The 18,306-nt window shown below is 39.2% G+C and overlaps 1 protein-coding gene across 1 annotated transcript in view; it reads left to right on the top strand.

Moving 5' to 3' along the window:
* Positions 1 to 5,814, top strand: part of cwc27 (CWC27 spliceosome associated cyclophilin) — a 49,375-nt gene extending 43,561 nt beyond the window's left edge. The window contains exon 13 of the mRNA XM_082158815.1: positions 5,268 to 5,814. Within this exon, the coding sequence (XP_082014941.1) occupies positions 5,268 to 5,430 (163 nt within the window). The 3' untranslated portion in view covers positions 5,431 to 5,814. The remainder of the gene's footprint in view (positions 1 to 5,267) is intronic.
* Positions 5,815 to 18,306: the final 12,492 nt, after the last annotated feature.

Raw genomic sequence — 18,306 nt, 5'->3', positions numbered from 1 at the left:
GGCTCTGGAGCGCACTGACACCATTAGAACAGTATGCAGTGTTTGTTTTTGCTGCGCTGCAATAGCCACTTGCGGAGAAGTAGTTTTCTCAGCTGACTTAACTGAGTAAATAACTGCTTCAGCAGACCGAGTGCCCAGATGGAACGTGTCACACCCACCGTACGCCAGACGGGGCACGTCAACCTGCAGTCAGACGCGCGTGCTGTCTTTCTAACAGACGCTCATTACGGTTGCCAGCAGAACGAGCGATCGGCGATAAACCATAGTTGGAATTTTCCATAACACCACCAGCAGATGTTTTGGATATGGGTGTGCTGGTGTCCCCAACAGGCTTTTAATCAGCATAATCAATGAGACTTTCTTTGGCTACTAGCTTCACTTTGACGACCAATTTTTGGTTTGCTTCCCCAGCCAAGTTGTGATGGTCAACAGGATTCAGCTACACCAGCACCAAGCCAGCACTAACCATCTCCCCATGTGTCCTCTGATCCCCAGCTCTGAAAATTAATCTTGTCGCTTTATCACTGCAGATGTTTTTTTGTGTGTTCTGTCTATGCTCTCCCAATGACGAGCAGACACATGCTAGTTTGACTTCTGCAACACTATTAAATCCATAGCGAAAAGCGGGGGTAAGATGTGGCAGCCCTAAATCAAGAAAACTGTGTTTTTTCTTTATATTTAGAAAGATCACATCATATCTAGCTGCCTGTGACACACAATTAATTTGTTATGGCAAAAACTTTTCCAGGGCTCAAAATATATATGGTGTTTCTTAGTGAATTTCCAGTATTTAAAATCATGTAATATTTTTGGCTACATTTTGAACCATGAATTATTGATATATTTCTTTCTTCCAAAAACAGACCCATGCCAGTGGCTTCAAAAATATTTTTTTACTACATGAATATTAAACCTTTTTTCTGGATGGTTTATGAAAATGCAAATAATGTGCAGACAGATAGTACTTAGGAATGGGATTGTGCATTTTTGCCAACGGCTCAGCTTACCCCTTGACATGTTTACCCCTAACAAGTTGTGGCACTGTACCATTTTTTATATTTTTTGGGCATTGTTATTAATGATGTCCTGTAGCAGACATCTGTCTACAAAATCAAGTATTTGTTTACATTTTCCCCTAGATGAAAAGTGGCACAACTTACCCCGGTCTCCCCTACTGTTTGTTTTCACGGTATCACTCGCAACCAGGCACTGTGTCGGGCAGTATTATATGTTGTGAGCTGTAACAACTGCCTTAGCTGTCTGTATGTCATTGGAAAATTACAATCCAGCAGCATACTATGAGATTATGAAGACAGAAATGAAATAATTACCATGTCACAGCGGTGCTAGATCACTAAATCACACACACCACTCACTGTGCAAATATTAAGTCTGTTCGGTTTTATTTTTGCCCTCCTTTAAATATGAAGACTAAACACAGCTTAGCTTTTCCTTTTGGCATCCTCTAGATTATTATTTTTTGTCCTGATCTGATGGGAACGTTTCCATGTTGGGCCGAGGGTGTTATTGACAGCTGAGTTCTTTGGCCAGGATAACATTTATGATGCTGCAAAATGAATCAGGCTCCAGGGAGCATCCATCTTAATGCTGCATGCGAGGCATAAAGTTATGGCCCTGATTGTGCGCTTAAGAACACAAATAGAAATATCAATTAGAGATGTTTCAGTTTGATTCTGTTTTCTCCATAATCTTCCTAGCATATGTGATGAAGATGCATGTGTTTGTAAGTACGGCCTCTGAGATGGCAGTAGGTACTTAAAAACTGATTTTGCTCATCCACATTTATGGCTTTCAGTTTGAAAGATGTGTTTTTCTATTTAATGAACTCTCAACGTGATTGGACATTACTGTGATTCATAGATACGCTTTATTTCTGAAGCCCTGCCACGACCAATGCGTCACACGGCACTTCTCGTTTTTCTGAGGATTACGGGAAGCAGACTGGTAAATCATTCTGCTTTTTCGCTCTCAGTTAAAACGTATAGCTTCAGCAGTTTGCTTTTTTTGGGTATTATTTTTTGGGTATGCCCAATCCATATATAGATACAGTCCATTGCAAACCCAGGGTAGTTTTCCACTGGAAGTGTTTGAAGCGACTTGGATGCGGCCAGTCTTTGCTTAACTGCTTGGTAGACGTCCACTGCATTTATTTCACGCATTCGCAGGAAAACCGTAAATCACAATCAAATGTAAAGAATGTGGTTGAGTGCATGCCTCTGCGGAGAGTAATGTCTTTATGCTTGATGAATTATCAGTGTTAATGGTGTGCCGCACTGGTGACGTGCTGAGGATAAAGCGAAAAGATCTGTCAGACCGTCGTCCTCCTCCTTCACGCTGCACGCCACCGCAGGGAAATGAATCGACACGGTGTGTTTTTCTCTCGTATTTGCTTTTCATCAAAGACTGAGTCTTCGTCTAAATATATCCACTCAAATGCTCCAACAAATACCACATGTGAGTGCAAAAGGGGCGCACTCATCTGTTACTTTGTCCTCTGGATAGACCGTCATTACTGTCTAAGGACCCCCACGACGCTAGGACGTCTCAGGGCTGATTCTGGGGCGGAGGAGGGACGGGAGGCCCCCAGTGCTAGAAAAACAGCAGTGGGAAGTCTGTACCACTTTCTGAACGCCTGGTGCACCCCACGAACGGAACATGGGTTACAACAGGTCAGACACTGGAAGTCAAGTCTGGGCCAGATTGTAAACTATTCCATCTGTGTCTGCGTCTACAAAAACCCCTTTTGGACCAGGCCCCCTCTCTTGCTTCCCCCCTCTTTCGCAAAAGCGAAAGAAAAATAAATTCAGGAAGAGTCTTCCGAGGGCCTCGGCATCATGGCGGGAGCCCCTCCCTGATAAGAGCCCCAATCAAACGGTGGGATTTTTTGTGCGAGCCATAACTCTAGGCGAGGAGTCCGACGGGCTGTCATCACCGAGACTGCTAGACAAATTATCAGTGCCGACTGCCTTACGCGACGGGAGTCCTGTGGGTCTGCCAGAGTATAGCCATGACATTCTAGATGAGCTGTCACATCTCCTACGGACTTCAAATGAATGCAAGCATGCACGCACACACTCGGTTTAACACTTAAAAATGGGCTTGCATGCACTCGCAGACTCTTTATGCATCTCTTTGGCCGAATTCAGGGGTTCTGCGATTGCTCAAAAATAGCAGCGTGGCGGATTAGTTACCAACGAGAAGGCTCATAATTTAAGAGAAGAGGCCACTTCCATTCTCCATTCCTCAATGTATTCATCTTGATTTGGACAACTAGTTCAATTTAAAAATCTTCCTTCAGCTCCTACAGTAACTGCCTGACACACTTCTGCGAAACCACCAAAAGTTGCACCATATTGAATGACTGCTGGCAGTCGTTGAATTATTGAAAGTCCCGTCACATCTTGTTCTTTCAAACCAGCTCTGGGCTTTGGAGGCGAGCACGTTCATTACGAGACCTGCACCACAGATTTGGATTCTTGAAGGATAAAGTCTTTCCAGAGATTCTGACCTTCACCAGAATAGCTCAAACAGGTGTGGAATATCAGTTCCTTTCAAATCTTTTTTTGTTGTTTAGATGAGACCCCAGAGAGCCATCCAGCCATGTCCATGATGTATAACAATGACCCGTTTCACCCTTCTTGACATTTCTTTGAGGTACTCTCCATGTCTTGATTCAGACAGTTCCTCAGTAGCCATCATCTCAGTGTGAAATGTAGGTCAGCAGAGCAGAGGTGAGATGTGTGGATCTGTTCCTCATCCTAGCCTTGCTCCAAAAACAATGCCCTAAATATGACCTCAGACAGAATGAAAGTTCAGCCATCATCTACTCACTCTAGTGTCGTTCCAAACCTGTACACTCAAAAATAAATGTTCCAAAAATAGTTTTTTGCAGTGATGGAATAGAACTAATTTAGTTTCACCAAATAACTTTTCAGTGAAAAAAGCATTTCAAATAACATTTAAAAAATCTAAAGAAACTTTTTCCACTATAAATAACTTTTTGTGGAATGGAAAGGTTCCATGGATTTTAAAGGTTCTTCATGAGCCATCAATGTCAATAAAGAACCCTTCATTTTTAAGAATGTATGTCTTTATTTTTGCGCATACGGTGCCAAAACAGCATTGGACCCCATTTACTTTGATTGCAAAGACAAAGAAGAAATAAAGCATATTGGCTTGGAGTGACAAAATGATGACAGAATGTTCTATTCCTATAAATATCTTAGCATGGACTTCTGAAATCTTAGATGGCATTAGTAGAACCACTCAGATATGACAGGACTGTAGTTCTGTGTTCAGAAACCTGTTGGCTTAGTGTAAACAGTGTCTTGGATTAGGCTGCGGTCTTCAGGAGTCCTCAGGAAGGGACTTTAGCCAGCTGTGAGCTCTTCTTTCTGATGCTGGCACTCAGGAATGCTCCTGGAATGTTAGTCTGCCTGCCAATCACCTCTCCAGCCGTGCCGTGAAGAGAGAGGGAAAGAGCATTACTGAAGAAATGCAGTGTAGATGAGCATCTGTGCTGGATTATTGAGACCTCCTACAAGGGGTGTCGCTGTCGAGGCAGAAGCTGAAGATCAATCACGCTTCAGAAATATCGTGGGTGGATCTGATTGTGGCAAAGGATGTGCCACCAATGCAAAACTAAAGTTAAGTTTAGAGTTTATGGTAGAATTAGGGGTTAGTATTTGTTTCAGTGTAATTGACATGACCTATGAAATCTTTAGAATTGGCCATGCAGCGATATAATTGGTTTGGAAAACAGCATGTTTGTAAGTAGGCGCAAGACAGCTGGGAAATGAACACATTCTACGTGTTGAAGACATGTCTTAGTAGGACTGATAATTTTGGCTTCCACATATTCAGTCTTGTTGATTCTAGCTATAGTAGAGAAAACCAGTTTTAGTTTTCTGAACATTTGATATCGCTTAAAATGAGCAAAAATTTATCTTGTTTGTTATTTGTATAATTTACTGTTATATTTTCATATTTATAATTTATTTATTTATTCACTTGGCGGGCATCATTCACAATGGACGCAAATGACAGAATTTTTCCTTTTTGGATGAGTTATGCCCTTTTAAAGATGCTGTGAAACAGGCTGTTTGTGAACTCGTCAGATTTGGAAGTCCGCTCTGATCTGATCTTTTCCACCGGGAACTTCCCACTCTGATTCTGATGATTTATTTGCCTGTGAGCTGCGCTTTGCTGTTCTTTTGAACTGAACTCTGTTTCCCCTTGTGATTTAGGTTGGCCCATGTTCTGCACTTTGATGAACAAAGCAGAAAGGTAAAAGATGCCAACATGCAGGACGAAGACACATTCGAGATCTATGATCCACGCAACCCTGTCAACAAGAGGAGACGTGAGGAGAGCAAAAAACTCATGAAAGAGAAGAAGGCCAGGAGGTGAGACTACATCTACACCCCTCGTTCACCCGCTGCCTCAAACTGCCCGTCTGGAATGAGTCTGACCATTAGAAATGGCACAACATCAGGGGCAAAAGCATTTCTTCATGAAATGTCATATTAACTGATGTTCTGTTCTGAATGGGAGATATCTGCAGTCTCTTTATTAAAAAGACATTCATTTCTGCCTGCTAATATTGGAGATACTTGTGAAGATGGCAAGCGTTTATTGTTTTTAACCCATGGAGGAAAAGCAACACCATCTGCTCTGTCCTTAGTGCATTTTTTGGATCTTCATACAAAAACCTTTTCATGAACAGGTTCAATAATGCCCTCAAAATGAGTGTAAATTGTCATCACAGTAATAAAAGTCTTTATTTCTAATGTTTAGGCTTTGTTGTTCACTTCGAGACCTAACTGATACACTGATTGAATTCACTTAACACACATACTTGGTTTGGGGGGGAAATGTGTTCGTAAGTAGATTTAATTCACTGTTTAGCAACATAGACCAATTAATCCTAAAAATGGTTGGAAATCAATCAAAGTCACATAGCTGATGCCAATACAAAGAGAGCAAGATGACCATTAGTTGATATAACATTTTTGATTCTACACTGAGCATTTATTTCTCACTTATTTTTAGACTCCCATTATAACAAAGCAAAATAAATCTGTCTGACAGTGTCTACACTGATTACAGTGGGAGCATTGTAGTTTGTTAGACATAATGTTTGGACTGTGACTGGTTGCAGTTGGGGCTGTGAAAATACGTGCTTCGATTCATTAAAAAAAAAAAAAAAAAATCAATGCATCCATTAGGCGTTTAAATCGGACGTTTCATCACGATATTACAACAGTATTTTACCTTAGTCAGAATATTTGCGATACCTCAAAACATGCCGTGATACAATTGCAGTTTGATTAGATTCAGGAGCCTGTGATCGATATTGCAATATGTGCCTGTTTTACACATCCAGTGACATTTCTTTCATCTCACAAATGACACCAAAAAAATAGCATGGAGATTTAATTGAACTCACCGCATATTGCAAATCCTGTATCCCAACTGGCACATCCACAACAAAAAATCCTTGGTTATATACAATATAACAAATATAAAAATAAAGTTTAAATACAAAAGTTTTTTGGTAATTAATATAGAATAATATAGGGAAAAAATTTATATAAAAAAATAATTTATCTGATATATGTATATTTGTATATATGTGTGTGTGTTTGTGTGTATATATTATTTTTTTGTGTTGCATAAGAAAACATCATATCATTTGTCAGTTGATCAATGCATAATTACACCTAACATCCATAACATAATTTAAAAAATCGATTATAATAATAATATAATTGCACCTTGACTTGATCTTGTTTATTTTGTTATATGCCATTGTATAATAGTTAATAGTTTCTGCCCCTATACTATACATTAAGACATGAGGATTTATATTTTGTTTCAGTATATTTTCTGTCACGTTATGCAAATCTATTATGCACATGTAATAGTCTTTTAAGCGTCTGTTTGAGTTATTCATTTTCCATCTAATTGGTTCAATAACCAGCTCTATGCAGCCGTATTACGCAATAGCAGCGTCTCTTATCTCTACTTCATATCACCGACCATGACTGCCATCGTAAAAAAAAGAGCTCTTCTGCAGAAGCAGTGAAAATGTGCGAAAGCTAGATCCACTCCACATCTGCCCTAAATCGAGCAAGTACGAAGCTCAGAGTTCAACCTGTCCATTAAACTCCTGTCCAGGAGTAATGCAAGACACACATGACCGTAGTGAAGTAAACCAGAGTTACGCTTGACTCGTCCTGCAGCCGTACTTCCAAAAAATACAGTCTGAATCATAGCTCGACTCTCCCACCAAAAAAAACCTCTCATTTGTATAAAACGGTGGCAAGATAATAAACAGTTCCTATCGTTTTTCCTGCCGTTCCTATCGGTCTTGTATTTTGTTACCGAAGAGCCGAGTCCATTGGCGTTCCTGATGATGTCGGCTGACTGTGGTTTGGTCTAAATGATCTACCACGAGTGTGCGCGACCAGCAGCACGGTTTGGCCAGCGCACAACCTTTTACTGCTCCTCTGGGATCACGCTTAAATTTTCATATGGAACAGGAAGGAGAGTTAATGTTACACCATAAGAGCCGCGTGGCCAAAGCCGCTGCAAATTTAAACCAGGTGAGACGCACCAAAGCCAGTGCAGCTTCTAGCGCTCTGACTCGCTCTACTGTGCCTCTGTCACAGGGAGACTTTTATAAAACCACTGGGTCTGCCATTTCAACACATCTCTACACCAAAGACTCGTTCAGGGTTGTTCCTAAACACAACTGGACTGACTGATCTGATAAATTATGCTGGATGTATGGAAGGGGAGTTGCTGTCTATATACTGTAGGTGGTGTGAGATATCCATCATACAATTATTTATTTATAATAAAAAAAAAATATTATTTTCAGTGCAAAAGACTTCATAATGATGTCTGTATAATCATAGTCAAATTAATTAATTATATTAGACTAAACAACAATTTTTTTGTGAAAATATTAATTATATGTTAGTAACATTTATTACTAGTATTGGTACAGGGAATACACACTGAAGAGCTTTTTAAGAATTTGTTCCCATGACTCAATTCATTAAATTGAATTGTTCCACCAATTTTCCACCAAATCAACATTTCATGATTTTGACTTCCATATCCTTTCACAAAGAACCAGGATGTCACACGTTGGTGCTGAGACTGTGTTGGACCTGGTGATCAAGCATTTTATATTTATCATCATTCTGAGCTCTATTTCAAAGTGTTAATTCACATCAGCTCTTTTACGGGTGCCTGGAGAACCCAGAAGTGTCACCACTGAGCATTTCTAGAGTAATTCCATCTATAGTACAGTTTTTACACATACAGTACATTTACTTAAGTTTAAAATTGTAAATAGCATATAAATACTATACTAACATTGGGTAAAAGTGAAAACATTTTGATTTTGTGGGCTCCTTGAATGCATTTCATTGACATAGGGTAAGAACAAAGTCCTGTAAGAAGCATTAACTAGTAGGTATCTTGATGTTTAACCAGAGGCTTTCAAAACGCAAGATTTTGGTAGGAATAATAAAGAAATGCAGGCCCTTTTTGAGTTTTTGGTGTGAAAGTCTCTGGCAAGAAACATGAATATTGGCTCTTACAGTGGACTTTGAGGTGAGAGAAGACAAGACAATGTCACTCTTGCATAGCAACACTTAACATTCTTGCTCACCAAGATACAAAATACCCATCATTACTGCTGATCACATGACTGTGGGAGATTAAATGGACCAGTAATGTCATTATCTTGTTCACTATCTGCCTGTGCCCTTGTGAATGAGTACTATAAATAGATCACTTAATCCTTTTTCCCCTGTACGAGAACAAGACGAAATCCTCTCTGCCTTAAAGCCCCGGAGAAGCCAAGATCGTTCTGTTCCCACTTTCCCCTTTTTCTTTGGCCTCTCTGCTGCAGGAAAATGACTTGTCAGATGACCTTATTACAGGTTGGGTTTTATTTGAAACTTTTACTACAATGATTTGTCCTTTATTTTACGTAGCCTGGTCATTTTCTCTCTGATCACACGGTGGGGTTTTGGGAAACGGGGCGTGTCCGAGTTCTACTTCAGTGGCTTAATCTGGTGGAAATGTTGCTTGATTTCAATCACTACACATATTCATGGATTTGTATTAGGGCTGCCAATTTAATTTGTTCAATTAACCTTGTAAAATATAGTATGAAATAATAGTCTGTTTTAAATTTAAATTGAAGTTCAGAGCAAAGGGAGATATTTTCTTTGAAAGAAATTGCTCTTTAAGGACTACAACGAACGGCTGGTAGGGACTACACAACATTCCTCCCGGGTTAGTGACATCACAAACCCTAAAATTTACATAAACCCCGCCCCCAGAAACACGATTTATAGATTATCATGATGGAATATGCTAATCAATGACTAGAAGATAACTACGTATAAGCTACCTCAATTAATTAATTAATCAACTAAACATTCAGAAATGTCCTGTTGCTTCTTCATGTTGTTACTTCTTCTTGAGTCTCTCCATCATTGTCTGACTCCGGTTTGAACATAAAAGGCTAAAAGTTTTTGAAATTTTCAGTGCATGTCTGTGTGAGTGCAAGCTGTTGAAGCTCCGCCCTCTGTGCCGGGAGCAGCAGCTCATTTGCATTTAAAGGGACAGACACAAAAACTGTGCTAAGTATATATATATATATATATATATAGTTTTCTGTGATGGGTAGGTATGGGGGTAGGGTTAGTGTAAGACTACAATATATTAACTATGTATCAACTATAAACTAATAGTTTGCAAATAATTTGTAAATGCATACTACAACCTGAAGGAGAACATTTTTACAATGAATCTAAAAAAGTCTAAGCTATCAATCAGACGACAGAAGGCATGTAGTAGATTATGTACAACAGAATTTTCAGCATTATGTAGAGACCTTAAGAATCTCTGTATGAAATATGATATAGTAGGTATATTATAACATTTCCACATTTAATCATATTCAACCATATATCCATTGTGTTATTGATAATCTAATGATCTAATTCTGTGAATTGCAAAGCATAAAGTGTGCTAAGAAAAACAGAGACATGAAGGGATTCACTTGTGGAAGCATGAGTGATATTACCCATGAATCATTTGCTCCTGATGGTAATTATGTTAATCTAAACAGGACTACAGTCAAGTCTGTGTCTCTCATCCAACACAGTATGATAACAATCAACTGAGGGGCTGCTAATTGTGTTAAAGAGCATGACTGAGGCTTCAGAGAGATGATTTCATCTGTCAAGCACAAGAGGTGGATGTCAGGAGGCCTACGTTTCTGACCGAACCTCAGACAGTGTGTGAAGTAAACTGTCATGTACTATTTAGCACTAGCTTGGCAAATCCGCCGTGTTTGCAGTCCACAATTCACATTAACATTTAACGTAATTCAATTTATGCTGTTTCTAGTTTAATTCACTTTTAGTTGTTCCTCTTGTATACGGTTGTTCCTTTTATATTAAGTGTCTTTTGCATAAAACAATGTACAATTTCAAAATGAACTGTTGTTTAGTGTTTGAAGTCAACATGAAGTCAGACCCAGTTTACTTTCTTAATATATGTTCCCGGTGTTGTTGTGCATGGTTAATTGATTTTGTGTTCCTAATCATTTATCAGATCGTAATATCTCTTATTATGAAGCTACTTTTTTCCTTTTTTGGCTGTCATCACTGAGACCTCTAATTTCCCTCCAACCACCTGACTCCATTCTGGTATAAGTAAACGCCCACTTTTCACAGTCCAATCAGTGTTCCTGATTTATAAAAATCAAGTTCTGTACCCCCTGTTCCATATATATATACTCCATTTACTTTCATTGAATGGACAAAAACACTCAGATGGCCACTGGTAAAGACATTCAGTGGGCATCTCATTAAGAATCTGTCACTGGAATGAAATCTATCAGTAGCAGCAGTGGTGATGCCAACCACAGCGTCAGTGAGGGAAATCTGATAGTGTGTAATGACTGAACCATCAACAAAAACACATTCATTTTCCCTCTTATATTTACCCAACTTTTGGATCCATGGTGCACTGCGTGAAGACCTTGGTACTGGAGGAATTTGACGAGACCGATCTGGAATGAATATTATTTCCCAAAATTTTTAAAGCATAGAAAGGAACCAGTCAAAACAATAAATTAAGCCCAAGTCTTCAACCAAGACCAAGGTTAAACTCTAAAAAGGAAACCTCAAAAATATTTTACCTCGGACTGAACGACATTTTGCATTGAATTACACCCTGGATGGTTGTTATCTAACCTTGCAGTCTGCGACTGGAATAATATTTCCATTTAAGGCCTGCCTGAATGTATACTGTGGGAGACCAGCAAAACTTGGGGGCAAGGAAAAACCCTGGACAAATTATTAACCAATGAAGCAATCTTAATTCTTCAACATGGGTTGAACATTGTGATCAAATGACTTGAACCACAATTATAAACATCAGGGTCTCTTTCATGTATTATTCATTAGTTTCTATTAGAAAATCTCTCAAATGTTGGAAATTCTGAAGTTATGATGAAGCTCTTAAAGGGTTAGTTCACCCAAAAATTAATCCTTGGAGCGCAAATGAAGATCTTTTAAAGAAATCTGAGAGCTTTCTGTCCCTCAATTAACAGCTACGCAACTGACACTGACGTTTCAAGAAGTTCATAAAGGGATCGTAAAACTAATCCATATGAATTCAGTGGTTTAGTTCAAACAGACACGAACACTTTATATGATGAACAGATTGAATGTTGGCTTTTATTCACATATAATCATTGATTATACGTGCTCAAACGTGCTGCGTAACACAAGAATGAACCTCATTGGTTCTTGCAGAAGCTCAAACGTGCTGCGTAACACGAGAATGAACCTCATTGGTTCTTGCAGAAGCTCAAACGTACTGCGTAACATGAGAATGAACCTCATTGGTTCTTGCTGAAGCTCAAACGTGCTGTGTAACACGAGAATGAACCTCACTGGTTCTTGCTGAAGCTCAAACGTGCTGTGTAACATGAGAATAAACCTCACTGGTTCTTGCTGAAGCTCAAACGTGCTGCTTAACACAAGAATGAACCTCATTGGTTCTTGCTGAAGCTCAAACGTGCTGCGTAACACGAGAATGAACCTAATTGGTTCTTGCAGAAGCTCAAACGTGCTGCGTAACACGAGAATGAACCTCATTGGTTCTTGCTGAAGCTCAAACGTGCTGCGTAACACGAGAATGAACCTCATTGGTTCTTGCTGAAGCTCAAACGTGCTGCGTAACACGAGAATGAACCTCATTGGTTCTTGCAGAAGCTCAAACGTGCTACGTAACACGAGAATGAACCTCATTGGTTCTTGCTGAATCTCAAACGTGCTGCGTAACACGAGAATAAACCTCATTGGTTCTTGCTGAAGCTCAAACGTGCTGCGTAACACCAGAATGAACCTCACTGGTTCTTGCTGAATCTCAAACGTGCTGCGTAACACGAGAATGAACCTCATTGGTTCTTGCTGAAGCTCAAACGTGCTGCGTAACAAGAGAATAAACCTCATTGGTTCTTGCTGAAGCTCAAACGTGCTGCGTAACAAGAGAATAAACCTCATTGGTTCTTGCTGAAGCTCAAACGTGCTGCATAACAAGAGAATAAACCTCATTGGTTCTTGCTGAAGCTCAAACGTGCAGCGCAGAGTCATAGAGAGAGAGAGTTGCGACACTCCCATAGACCTCCGTTGTAAATAATGGCGGCGCTTTTAACCGCCTACTTCCGGGATATGAAGATCGGAATAGTTCCAAACACTGTCATTTGGGCGTTGGACACCATTCACTTACATTGCTGCGCGTCGAGTTGTTCCAGAGTTAAGTTGCCGAAATATCGACCTCTTTTGAATTGTCAACTGTCTATATTGTATCAGAGGCCCTTTGCGATGCTTATACTGGTCTTCATTTGTACATGCACAGCGTAATTATTTATATTTTATGTTGGTTGTTTCAACCAATTTTCAAGCACTGCCTGCTAGCTAACGTTAGTTAGCTAGCGCGACTTCGTCAGCTAAGAGTTCGGTAATGAATCGCTACCACCTTTATAGCAACTTTTATTTAATTTAATTTTTTGGGATATACTAACTTTTCATTATGTTATTATTGTCTTGAGTGAAGCGGCTTGTGAGAACAATGCTGGACCTTTAGGATTGTTATGGCCATCACCAGTCCTGTCTGTTTCATGGATCACCTGCCCCTGGTTTTTGTTTTTCTTGTTCACACACACAAGCACACATTTTTGTTGTCTGTCATTGTTTAATAAAAAATATTTTATTTGAAAACCTTCATTTGTATCAGCCATGCTTAAATTCGTTTTTAATCTGTTATAGTTTTGATAATGTGTATGGCTTAATCTTAAAATAATATTCTTAGTCTTAACATGATCATGTTTCACGTTGTGGTCCTGGGGGTGGCCACTTTCATCAGATGAAGTGAGCTAGCTTCTAAGCGAATTCTGAACGGACCGCCACGGCAGACCTCTTTGCGTGATCACGAAGGTAGGCTAATGGCTGAATCAAAATTTATAAGCAAAATCACGGGAATCAATAGCCTAATACAGCCCAGTTGTGCTAAAATAAATATCATGAGACGTCCATCATCAGATGAATGATATGGAAAAGTTAAGTTAGAGCCGCTAAAGCCAGTGCTACTACCCATGCGAACATGAACACTAAGCTTTTCCCTCCAAAAATATAGCTTAAAACTTATCTCCAAATGCAAAACTGACATTAACAAAATGCAATAATGCAATAACAGCTGAAAAAGTACTTGGGTGTGTGTTTTATTTTATATTTACCGTTCAATAATGCAATCGCTGCTGTCTGTCCCATAGAAGAACATGACAGCCAGCGTACGTTTTGGAACTATTGGGGCTTACATGAACCACGTGACAGCCATAGCGGCGACATCAAAGAGTGTCGCAACTCTCTCTCTCTATGGCTCTGGTGCAGCGTAACAAGAGAATGAACCTCATTGGTTCTTGCTGAAGCTCAAACGTGCTGCGTAACACGAGAATGAACCTCATTGTTTCTTGCTGAAGCTCAAACGTGCTGCGTAACACGAGAATGAACCTCACTGGTTCTTGCTGAAGCTCAAACGTGCTGCGTAACACGAGAATGAACCTCATTGGTTCTTGCTGAAGCTCAAACGTGCTGCGTAACACCAGAATGAACCTCACTGGTTCTTGCTGAATCTCAAACGTGCTGCGTAACACCAGAATGAACCTCACTGGTTCTTGCTGAATCTCAAACGTGCTGCGTAACACGAGAATGAACCTCATTGGTTCTTGCTGAAGCTCAAACGTGCTGCGTAACACGAGAATGAACCTCATTGGTTCTTGCTGAATCTCAAACGTGCTGCGTAACACCAGAATGAACCTCATTGGTTCTTGCTGAAGCTCAAACGTGCTGCGTAACACCAGAATGAACCTCACTGGTTCTTGCTGAATCTCAAACGTGCTGCGTAACACGAGAATGAACCTCATTGGTTCTTGCTGAAGCTCAAACGTGCTGCGTATCACCAGAATGAACCTCACTGGTTCTTGCTGAATCTCAAACGTGCTGCGTAACACCAGAATGAACCTCACTGGTTCTTGCTGAAGCTCAAACGTGCTGCGTAACATGAGAATAAACCTCATTGGTTCTTGCTGAAGCTCAAACGTGCTGCGTAACAAGAGAATAAACCTCATTGGTTCTTGCTGAAGCTCAAACGTGCTGTGTAACACGAGAATAAACCTCATTGGTTCTTGCTGAAGCTCAAACGTGCTGCGTAACACGAGAATGAACCTCATTGGTTCTTGCTGAAGCTCAAACGTGCTGCGTAACAAGAGAATGAACCTCATTGGTTCTTGCTGAAGCTCAAACGTGCTGCGTAACACGAGAATAAACCTCATTGGTTCTTGGTGAAGCTCAAACGTGCTGCGTAACACGAGAATGAACCTCACTGGTTCTTGCTGAAGCTCAAATGTGCTGCGTAACACGAGAATAAACCTCATTGGTTCTTGCTGAAGCTCAAACGTGCTGCGTAACACGAGAATAAACCTCATTGGTTCTTGCTGAAGCTCAAACGTGCTGCGTAACAAGAGAATAAACCTCATTGGTTCTTGCTGAAGCTCAAATGTGCTGCGTAACACGAGAATGAACCTCATTGGTTCTTGCTGAAGCTCAAACGTGCTGCGTAACACCAGAATGAACCTCACTGGTTCTTGCACATCGAGCGAACATGCTTTAGCTTTTGTTTACCACAACTGATGTGTGAGTTGAGGAATGTTTATATGTGAATAAAAGCCTAAATTATATCTGTTCATCATATAAAGTGACCGAGTCTCTTCAGAAAATTTTGAATAAATCATTAGATTCATATGGATTCATTTTACGATCTCTTTATGAACTTCTTTTAAGCATCAAAGTGTCAGTGCTCCATTTCTGTACCAATGGAGGGACAGAAATCTCTCAGATTTAATCAAAAAAGATCTTCATTTGTGTTCTGAAGATGAACAAAAGTCTTATGGATTTGGAACGACATGAGGGTGAGTAATTAATGACAGAATTACATTTTTTGGGTGAACTATCCCTTTAACGTCTGAGACAATTCAAGAGGCCACGTTCAGGCAGGGTGCAAGACGGCCTGGGAGGAAACGGGATAGTCTGCTTCTTATTTTCATACCTTTTTGAAAAACATATCAGTGTGCTGCCTCGGAGGAGATGTTTGAAGTACAACAGTAATTCACATATTGAACGCTGATGTTTTCTTCATAGCTTCGCCAAAGACAGAGAAAGAGTGTTGCGTGGGGAAAAGGTGTCATCAGTGTCACCATTATCACCCAAACCCAGCAGACCATTAGTTTGACTGTCCAGTTCCTGATGAGGACTTTTGGATTTATTAGTTTAAATGGATAGTTCTAAATAGTTCTAGATCTAAATTCTGTCATAATTTGCTGACCCTCACGTTGTTCCAAATCTTTCTTTCTTTTGTTCCAAAAGAAGATATTTTGAAAAGTTTGTTATTGTCCATACAATGAAATTCAGAGTTCAATCAATGTTCAATCCCACTTTATATTGAGTGTCTTTAACTATTATGTACCAACATTTACATGAAGCATTTAATAGTGCACTTATTGTATACATAGATGTTTTACAGTGTACTTATATTTAAAAAAGAAAAAGAAAAAAACGGTTACACTTTATTTTAAGGTGTCTTTGTTACACTGTAAGTATACATTTAAGTACTGAGTAATATTAACAAACTACATGTACTTACTATAGGGTTAGGATTAGGGTTTGGTTTAGTTTATGATTAGTTGAATGTAATAACACACAATTTATAGTTATTACAACTAACGTTACATGTAACATGTAACAATGACATGGTAAAACAAAGTGTTACCAAAAATATCTGCATCTAATTACACCTGTATTTATTTTATAATTACATCTATAAATTACACTGTTGACCCATCCCTTAAGGCAGTGACCAAGCCAATGTGAAAAAGAACTAGTGGCGTTGAATGCTGACTGTGTCGCCTCTCGTCGGCTGCATCTCGGCCAAAAAGCTGTGCTTGAACACCAAAAGCCTTTAGGCGACTGTCAACGAGCTTGTGTGTTCTGTGCCTTAGTGTAAGTAAATATCTGTCTATATCAGCAGGTATCAGTAGTTTATGTTTGCCATTCAAAAAGAGAAACCTAAACTAGGACTCCAGATAAAGCAGAGCTTGCTTACCATTTTCAATATTAATCATGCTGATCACTTTCTTCATTCCAGTCGGCTCAGGTTATGAAAATATTTGCACATTGGAAAACTCAGGTAAGATAATGTAAAATTAGAACAGCTTTTTGGCTGTACTATCTTGACTTCTTTGCTCGCTTTCATCACTTTTGCTTTTATTCTCATGCACTGACTCGTACGCTAAACTGAACATCCAAGTTCTCTCTACCCCCAACGGACGCTGATTCAACATGCTCGATCAGCCAAAAATAGAGCCAACGGTGCGTAACACAGCTAAAACTAGGCCGACCGACGACTTGGTGTGTCAAGGCCTTTACACCTTAACCTACCCTTAACACCCGACCTATTTCTAACCTTAACCGTATCTCAGCTCAGTAGCAGCACAGGTGTTTTGCAAAACAACATGAACACAATACTGTAAGTACATTGTAATTTTTTTTCTTTGATGTAAGTACATAGTGTGACCCACTGTTCTTTTGGACCCCATTGTCTTTCATTGCACAGAAACGGTTCTTCAAAATAATTTGTTTTGTGTTCTGCTGAAGACAGAAAGTCATACACTGATATTGTCTTGACAATGTTGCCCAGATTGCTCCAGATGGACAACTGCACCCTGACTGGTGCTTGTATAAGTACTGGACTCTAGATGTCTCCATAAGCCATCTTTCCATTGAGCTCAAGGGGTCAATCATTAAAAACAACTAGACTTCTTAGAGGTCTTTGTTTTTGTTTGTTATCAACAAGCTTAGCACTGCAGTTTGGTAGCAATGGAACATTGCTTGCTTATTGAGAAATGCCTTTGTTATATTATGCATGAGCTATTTTTCAGCTGTTCTCTTGCTATGTTATTGTCATTAGGTAGAGATGAGGTCAACACAAATGTTTGACTGGGATACCATGGACACAAACTCAAAGCTGGTAATGCTGTGTCTGGATTGGAGGCTGGTGAAAGGTGTGGATCCTTTATCTTCTCTCACATTGTTTATCTTAATGACTATCATTGTTTTCCTTTCTCACGACATGCCAGCTGGAATATGCAGTCTAGAAAGGCACAATTAATCTGAACACTTTATGAAACCCACTTTTGTAGATTTATATATAGAGCGCAACAGTGTATTAGAATAAAAGTATTTTCAAAATAAAATTTCTTCATAGGGATTTAAAAAAAAAACTTGGAACAAAACTAAGCTCTGAGATGAACCACAACATTACATTTATTTTGAAGTAAAGAATTGAAAATCTGAAAGAAAGACAAAGGTATGTGACTGTAAGTTTTTGTATCCCTTGCAGTGTTATATCAGTATTAATTTCACTATTATAGTATTCATTAATATTTTGAATTAACTGTTATTTTATATTTGTAGTTTTCATTTGAATTCTATTTTTATTAATTTTTTGCTTTTTTATTAGTTTAAAAAAAATATATATATTTCTTTTTAGGTTTATTTTATTTAAGTAATTTTAGTCCTTAAAAGCTTATTTTTTTCAGTTAAGTTGCCAGGGCAACATTTCTCAAGT

The sequence above is a fragment of the Leuciscus leuciscus genome (genome assembly GCF_965113295.1).
Source record: "Leuciscus leuciscus genome assembly, chromosome: 24".
NCBI lineage: Eukaryota > Metazoa > Chordata > Actinopteri > Cypriniformes > Leuciscidae > Leuciscus > Leuciscus leuciscus.
The sequence above is the reverse complement of the archived record's forward strand: the minus strand, read 5'-3'. Positions and strand labels throughout refer to the sequence as shown.